The sequence below is a fragment of the Cannabis sativa genome, chromosome 6 (genome assembly GCF_029168945.1).
Source record: "Cannabis sativa cultivar Pink pepper isolate KNU-18-1 chromosome 6, ASM2916894v1, whole genome shotgun sequence".
Lineage (NCBI taxonomy): Eukaryota > Viridiplantae > Streptophyta > Magnoliopsida > Rosales > Cannabaceae > Cannabis > Cannabis sativa.
The window spans coordinates 70,847,477-70,856,699 of record NC_083606.1 but is presented as its reverse complement, the minus strand read 5'-3'; the positions used below and the strand labels follow the sequence as shown (position 1 = coordinate 70,856,699).

Here is a 9,223-nt window from a genome sequence, read left to right as displayed (position 1 = left end):
GGTCCCTGCCAAGTTAGGAAGTAAATAGTCCCTCAAGCTACGATCATTGTTGTTGTGACCATTAGCCTGGTCTTCTACAACTCCTCCATTATTGTCATTATTGGCGTTGTAAGCCATGACTTCTTCTTGTTCAAATCTCTATTGCCGCTCTTTCTAATTTCTTTCTTTCTCTGTTCTTTTTACAAGTCTTCTCTATTTTAGGATCAACAGGTAATCTGATAGTTGCACCTTGACTTCTCATAAACTAATTAAACCTGAAAAATATAAGATTATAAAACAAATAGTATTAGTACTATAATTTAAAAAAAAAAAATAAATTAGAACAAAATTTAATTTTTAATAATATTAACTATCGATCCCCAGGAACGACGCCAAAAGCTTGTTTTGATATTTTGCACAAGCAAGTGCACGTATCGTGACAAGTAGTAAACTCGCCAAGAGTGAGGTCGATCCCACGAGGATTGTAGTTAAGTACGTTAAAATTAAATTTTTACTTCTATTTGGTTGAATAAAAATAAAGAAAGGATTAAAATTAGAAAATAAAAACAGTGAAATAATAAGCAATTAAACTAATAAGGAAATTAACAGTTAATAAAAATTAGGGCTTCAATTTTAATTGTTTCTATTGATTATGACTTAATTTGATTATCTTCCTATTATCAATTTCTATGCAATAGCAGGTTTATAAAGGTAATTTATAGTCTTCTTAGATATATAAACTTCAATTACATGCAAACTTTCTACTCTCGTGAGAAATTTAACATGCAATAGGCATTAAACACATAAACCCTACAAGCTATCTAAACCATACAGATACTCTCGTCCTATATCGAAATTCAGTTCTATTTCACTATAGCATAATTGACACTCACTTCTCAGATCTCGCATCGAAATCATAAAATAATTAATTGGATGCCACATAATTAAAAGTAATTAAGTACGAATGAAATAGAATACATAAAAATTAGGGGGAAAATAAATCATATTAAAACCGTAAAGCGATGTCAAACAACATCCATCTAGACCCTAATCAAGTGTATAGCTACACATGTTCATGGAAGTAAAATCACACATATTAACTTCAGAAAAGAGAAGAAGATAGAGAATAAAATAATGCTAAAAATCCTCTGCAGACTGCCTCCAGTATTGACTTTTGTCTCTGAAATTCGTACTCCTTTTTCCTTATGAATTGCTTGACCGAAATCACTAAAATTTACTCGTTATATAGGCATTGAGGGACTAAAGAGATAGAAAACCGTACATGCTAAAAATCTATTCAGCATTGAATTAGGACACCACAGGCCCAAGTGAGAAGAAAATGAGATTTTGCTGCTTTTAGGGGGACAGGCCGCGACCCATGTTGATGGTGGAGTGTGGGACTTTGGCTCGTTTACATTGGCGGGCCACGACGTTCATTGTGCTGGGCCGCGGCCCGTGTGCTCCAGGTGCCTCTGTTTTTCACGCGAAATATCTTTTTTCTAGGTGCAAGAATCCGATTTTTTTTCACATTGATATTTTTATGCGATCTTTTATCTTTTTCTGTTGATATTTTTCAAATCTTTATCTATATTAAATCTACAAAAATAAAAGATAACAAACGTGTAAATGTTCCATACACGATTAAAACTAAATTAAAAATATACTAAAATTAATTTCAATTTAATACTAAAAATAATCTAACATATACGTGTATAAAGTAGGGTTGTGCATAGGTTGAATTAGACAAATTGAGAGTATTTTAATGGGCCAATCCAATTATGTTTTATGTATAACCCAACCCTATCCAATGCATTATGGCCAGGTTGGATTACACCTCTATTTTTCACAATTAAAAATTGTCAAATCTGAATATAATGTTTTGTACTATTAACTTAAGCATGTGAATGAACAATAATAATTAATCAGTCATATAATTTTGCTCCTTTATAAATAGTCCCCAAGCTTATCTGCTCTATATAATTATCTCTTCAATATCTCCACAAGTCACAATTATAGAAAGAAGGTAAAAAAAAAACAATGGAAGCAGAACAAGTTTTCCCAATGAATAGTGGTGTGGGCAAAGCTAGCTATGCAAATAACTCATCACTTCAAGTATGTACACAAACACAATTACAATATATATAGCTTATAATATTATTCATTAATTTGTTTATATATATATGTGATGGTGTGAATTAATTAATTAAATTAATTTGTTTACACAGAAAAATGTGATATCCAAAGTAAAAGGCATAATAGAAGAGAAAGCCTTGGAGATTTATTGTAAGCATATCCCAGATTGTATGAGAATAGCTGAATTGGGCTGCTCTTCAGGCCCAACTGCACTCACTGCTGCTTCTTACACTTTGGATGTTATTATGTCTTATTATAGCTCCAACCAAATGAAAGAGAATATTAAGAAGCCATTGATGACATTCCAAGTGTTCCTTAATGATCTTCCTAGAAATGATTTCAACAATATTTTTCAACAATCTCTTCCAAGCTTGTATGAGAGGTTGAATGAGAAGTTTGATGATCATCCTTTATGCTTTGTCATGGCCATGCCTGGGAGTTTCTATCAAAGGCTTTTCCCTAATAATTCCATGCACTTAATTCATTCTTCTTATAGTTTGCAATGGTTGTCTAAGGTATTTTCATCCCTTTTTTTTTTTTTAAAAAAAAAGTCTATATATATATATGTCCATTTGTTAATTAGATAGTAAAAAATATATATTTTTTAATTAACTATAAAATGAGTTATTTATTTTTATTTTTACTTAAAAAAGGGTATGAGAAACAATCATTAGCCCTTAAGAAAATACATAACTTTATCAATTTTTATGACTTGATAATTTATATATTTATATATATGTGTGTGTGTTATTTCAAAGGTTCCGAATGGATTGGTTAGCGAAACAGGTGAAGCTTACAACAAAGGAAATATTTATATCACAAAGACAAGTTCTGATATGGTTCTGAAAGCCCACTTGACTCAATTTCAAGAGGATTTCACAACCTTTTTGAAGTGTCGTTCTGAGGAAATGGTGATTGGTGGTTGTATGGTACTTACAATCTTGGGAAGTATTCTAAATAATAATCCTAAACATATTTTAGAGATTGTGGGAAGAGCCTTGAATGACATGGTTTCTGAGGTAAGTATAATATTAACTATATATGTTTTGATATTAACTATATATTATAATTTGGGCTCGTTTGGAACGCCGTATTAGGTCGTATTGTATTGTATTGTATTATATTAAATTGGATTATGTATCATATTTTTATATAATACTATGTTAAACTTTAATTTATACTAAAATATTATATATTTAGGTGTCCATAAAAGTTAATACCACATATAGTTTTTACATAAAAATATTGCATAAAATACAATTCAATATAATACAATACAATACAATACGACCTAATACGGCGTTCCAAACGAGCCCAAATAGAGATATTTACCACATATCTACCTAAAGTTTTGAGTTGTTGGGATATTATAGACCTAATTATTTTTCTAACAGTAAAAATACTCAAAAATATTGTATTATTTTTAATTTCTTCAGTTCTAGAAGTACAAATTCTGCTAGTATTTTAAATTTGTAACTAGACTTAATTTCTAAATTTATTGTTAGAAGATTTGAAAATATTTCATACTTCACGTTCTGGCCAAACCAATGATTTAAAATATAAGTTTATTACTACAAGAAATGTCACTTTTGTCAGCACATTTTTGTGCTGGCAAAAGTTTGCTATTGCGCTGGTAAAATAAAATTTACTTCTGATGTGTTTGGCAAAAGAGGTTGGCAAATCAACGTTGGTATTAGAATATTTATCAGCACAAAATGAAAAGCGCTGGCAAAAATGACTTTTCCCAGTGCGTAATTGCGCTGGTAAAAATTAGATTTTAGCCACTGCAAATGTGCGCTCGAAAAAATTTGACCTTTTCGCTAGCGCAATTTGTAAAATGCGTTAAAATTTACTTTTACCAGCGCAGTAGCAACGAACTATGCTGGTAAAAGTAATATTAGGTACTTATATGTCGCTTAAAAAAATCAATAAATCGAGATCTTTGTATGCTTATAAATACCGCAATAAATATCTCTTGTAATAAATAAAATGTGTGTCAATTTATTTATACATAAATATTGTAGGGAATAATTGAAGAGAAAAGTGTGGACAACTTCAACGTACCAATGTATAGTCCAACTGCCAAGGAAGTAAGAGAGGTGATTGAAGAAGAAGGATCTTTCTGGTTAGAGAAGCTTGAAGTTTACGAAATTGCATGGGATGATGATACAAACAATATCAATAATAATATTGATGATGATGATGACATTATTGATCATAAATTACTCAACAGAGGAAAATTTGTTTGTGGTTACAAGAGAGCAGTTATGGAGCCTATTCTGTCCAAACAATTTGGAAAAAGTGTCATGGATGATTTGTTTCATCGGTTTACACAAAAGGTCATCGAATCTCTTGCTAATGAAAATTGGAACCATGTAAACTTGGTTGTTTCTTTGACTAAGAAATAACCAAATTCAAGTTTAAACATCCAATGTTTGATCGAAGTTGGGAAAACATATATGTATTATATGTTTCTTTATTTTCTTTCATTATGGATGAATGTATACCTTTCTTTATATATGCAGTTGGACTTTAATTGTTTGGTATATTGTATTGTATTATAATGTATTTCTACCTAAAAATACTCTATTTAAGAATAACTTCGAATTTGTTATAAAAAATTAAGTCTCAATTTGAGTCAATTATAAATAAGAATAACATCTAAATTGTAATTAGTTATATATTTTCTAAACACGTATTAAGAAAGTATACCTTTATATAAGAATAATTAGATTTTAATAAAATATATACATATAGTTTATAAATTTATGTACGTAAAATTAATAATTTTATTACGAATTGTAATACATGTATAAATATTATATTTACTCAAAAGTAATTTTATTATGATATAATATTAAGGATTGTTTATTATTATTGTTGTTATATTGATATGTTTTAGTATTTTGATTTTTTTAAGATAACTCTATTTAGTTATAACCTCTCAATTAGAATATAATTTGCTTGGTCCCAAATGTATTCTTGGATAGAGATTTTACTGTATAATTTGATACAAAACTATGTTTGTTATTGACATATATAGTATTAATAGGATGTATAAAATTATAATATATTTACCATAATACTCGACCACAACCCTGACCCTAGACCCGGATCCCATCTCTGGCACCAGGCCTCAAACATCGAGTCGAACCCAGACCCCATCCCTAAACCCTAGGTCTGGGGCTAAGGTTTCGGAGTCAGAGTTAGAGTCTGGGTTTAGGGCAGGGTCTAGGTCCAAGTCTAGGTTCAGGCCTAAGGTCTGGGTCCGAGTCCGATATTGGGTCCTTATTTGGGTTAGGTTCGATGCCGGGATGTAGGTTTAGGTTTGAGTCTACGTTTGGCTCTTGATCTAGGTTTAGGTTTGGGTTTGGGTCGGGGTCTGAGGTCTAGGGTCTGGAGTCCAAGGTCCAGGTCTGGATTGAGGTCTGGGGTCAGGTTTGGTCCCAGAGTAGGGCCAGGTCTGGGTCTGAGTTGAGGTATGGGGTCGGGTCCGGTCCAGGACCAGGGCTGCGTTTGGGTCTAGGTTTGAGTTTAGGTCAGGATCTATGGTCCAAGGTCAGGGGTCCAGGGACTGGTGTCCGGAGTTGGGTCCGGGGATATGTTAAGGCTGGGTTTGGGTTTTGATCCAGGTCATATCAAGTTAGGTTCGATGTTGGGTACGAGTTTAGGGTCGGGGATCGAGGTCAATGTTCGAGTCTAGGTCTGAAACCTAGTCTGGGTCCGGGTCTGGGTTGGGGTTCGGGGTTCGGGGTCCAAGGTCTAGGTCTGAATTGAGATCCGGGCTCAGGTCTGGGTCTGGGGCTAGGACGGGGACCGTCTGGGTCTAGGTCCGGGTTTAGGTTCGGGTCAGAGCCTGAGGCCGGTTTGAGGTCTAAGTGGGGGTCAAGGGTCCAGGGTCTTGGGTCCGGGCTCGGGTCGTGTCTGTGTTCGGCTCTGAGTTCGGGGTCCGCCTCGTGGTCGCCTCGTGTTAGGGTTAGGAGTCCAAGGTCTGGGGTTTAGGGTTCAGGTCAGAATTGAGGCCCAGGATCTGGGGCTAGGTGTGGGGCTGGGGTGGGAGTCAATTCTGGGTCTGGGTCCAAAACTGGGTCTGAGTCGGGATCTTGGAGTATAGGTCCGAGTCTTGGATCAAAGGTGGACCCAACCCCAGACCCTTTCTAAATATTATACCAAAAATATAAATGGGGCAAGTCGGCCTTGTTTCAAAACTTGCCCCTATTATATAGGGCAAAGTTTATAATAGGGGCAAGTTTGGACTTGAGATCGCTCTATTTCGTCATTCCTATAACAATGAATACATGCACAAGTCTTGCAACTGCAAATTTGGAGTAATTTATCGGCAACATTAATTGCTTTTCATTTTGTTGGCGAAGGTTCACTAAATGTCCTATCAGCGGGTAGATGTTGTACGATACAAGTTTTTTTATAATTTATTATTTTTCATTTTATATCTTAATATAAATGATAAAAAAATTAAGAGAAAATAACAAAAATTAGAATAAATACTTTATTTTAACTCTTAAATAAATACATGAGTTTGTAATAAGTTTATGTTGGTTATAAGGTTGATCATGCTTTAAAAGGATGAGATAATAATTAAAATAAATAATCATCTTATTTTTAGGAGTATTGCTATAGGGTATTAAGGTGCTAAGTACTATTAAATGTTGTTTTTTAATTAGTTAGTGATTTTTATACTTTTTATTAAAATAAAATAAGTGAGAACTGATATTAAATTACACTCACGATTAAGCACCAATATGAGTGCCCTTTAGTAGTAGTACCTCGTTGAAGCCGTTTTCAAGAGTAATTTATAAATTTGTCATTTAATAAATTGAAGCCAAAAGAAGAAAAGTAGTTGGAGAGATGTACCTAAAGTTAGGACCACATCAAATATAGGAAAGCTTAATTATCTACCTACGAAACAAAAATTAAGAGAAATGTGCACCACACCTTGTCCATGCGCTTATCACTTTTAATATAGATATTTTAAACAACAAAATTTGTACCACATAATTTTAATTTCAACATGTGAAATATATATGCCAGATTTCGCGTACATATGTTATTTTGTTTCCTTTGTTTGTTTTTCTTTGAAAAATAAGCCAGGATACAAAATACATTAGGCTCCTCTAAGTAACCGGTAGTGTTCATAGTCAAGGCTCTTAATTATGAGCCACTAAATTTGAAATTCTAGAAATTTTAGTAAAATTACATCCTAACAACAAGTTGGAATTAGTATTTGAACAAGTAATGATACAATTTAATATCCAGTCCTACTTATTTTAATGAGTAAATACTATTTTGGACTCTGTGTTTTGCAAAAGTTATAAATTAGACCATCTATTTTATGATTGATAAAATGGGTCTTATATTTTTAAAAATGGTAAAAATAAGACTATGAGCTCAATTTTCAACAATTTTATTTTTTAATGTAACCAATTTTAACACAATTTCTAACACAAACAGATACAGAAAATATAATCAATTTGTCATAACATCTCTAGATCAGATTATTATTAAGTTTTATAGGGTCCTATTTGTACAATTTTAGAAAATACAGGATTCATTTTGTCATTTAACAAAATAGTCAATGGTCCAATTAGTAACTTTTGCAAAACACATGGTCCAAAATATTATTTACCCTATTTTAATTTAATAAAAAAATATAGTGAACCCGCTAACTAATTATAAGGCGTCATGTCATAAAAGTATTAGGCACCTTGGTACGTGTGCCTCATAACAATGCTCAATATAACAATTAGTACACATGTCACTACAATTTTAGCTTTTAGCTAGATGCGATTATTTTTGCTGAAAATAAAAATAAAAGTTTAGAAATAAATTTATAAAAATTATAAGTTTATAAACAAAAGTTTAGAAATTAATTTTATTTTTTATCATTTGTTTCCATTTTTAATTTTATTCATGTGTTTTTATTATTTTAGTTGATATAGTTAAAATTATTTAACAAGTTACAAATTTTTATTCTTATTTATGTATTTTTACTACTTACTAGTTATTCATAAATTATATAACTAATAAGTAGTAAAATAAAGAAAATTTTAATTTTGTAGTATTTTATTATCCAACTTATCGGTTTCTAGCTAGTTTGATGTATATATTTACTAATTTTTATTATTATTTAATTATGAATGCTTAGTAGAGTTTTAATATCTTAAATATTCATCCGTAATGAAGCAGGTTCTGCGATAGCTTGTACTGCGGTCGGATAGGTGGAATAATATGCATGTTAATGAGTTTGGATATCTTAAAAATTCATCTGTACTGAAGTAGGTTCTGCGAATATATGTACGACATTCCAATGGGTGGTAAATTTTTGTATATTGCTAAATGTTGTTGTGATTTTTTTATATTTTTTTTGGATTGCGTTTTGTTATTATTAATATCTTTAAAATTTTTGAAAATGTTTAATTATAATTGTTATGCTGCCGAAATTTTAGTAAATCTAATTAAGACTAATTACTAGTTAGTAATTTAGTATGCTATAATTAATTACTAGTTAAAATTTTGGTATACTATAATTAGTTACTAGTAAAGTATACCTTGTTCCTGCTTCTTCTTCCTCCCATTTCAGCCATTATTTGATCATTTTCCAAACCAGAGAGAAAACTCCCATTATATATAAGAGTGGAATATATTTGATCAATTAAGTTTTGAAATATATGTGTATTATATGTATTAAATTTTTAAATTAATATTTTCTTTACACTAAAATTTTAATTGTATTTATAATTTTTTTTATATTTTTTTATAAATATACGTGGATTATATTAGATCGGTTATTTTATATGTTAATCAATATTCAATACGTACGATTGTAGATTTTGAATTTTTTAATCTAATCTAATCTAATCTGCATAAGTGCGGATATTCACATTTGTGAATTAGATTGATTTAAATTGACTATTTTGTCAACACTCCTAATTTTATGACTAAATACACATTTAATAATAAAAATATATGATTTTTTTGATTAATAATTTTCGTTTCAATATTTAAATTTAATGATCACGTGCATATATATTAATTTGACGTACGTGGCAAGTGGTATTATCATACATATTCTCATTATAAGTAATAATAAGTT

The 9,223-nt window shown here is 31.0% G+C and overlaps 1 protein-coding gene across 1 annotated transcript; it reads left to right on the top strand.

Annotated features, from left to right (window-relative positions):
• The first annotated feature begins 1,829 nt into the window (after positions 1-1,829).
• LOC115695753 (7-methylxanthosine synthase 1) lies at positions 1,830-4,658 on the top strand. The gene is made up of 4 exons (XM_030622834.2): positions 1,830-2,091; positions 2,205-2,627; positions 2,871-3,131; positions 4,137-4,658. The coding sequence occupies exons 1-4, from the start codon at positions 2,017-2,019 to the stop codon at positions 4,518-4,520; spliced, it is 1,143 nt and encodes a 380-aa protein (XP_030478694.2). The 5' UTR covers positions 1,830-2,016; the 3' UTR covers positions 4,521-4,658.
• The last annotated feature ends 4,565 nt before the right edge of the window (positions 4,659-9,223 follow it).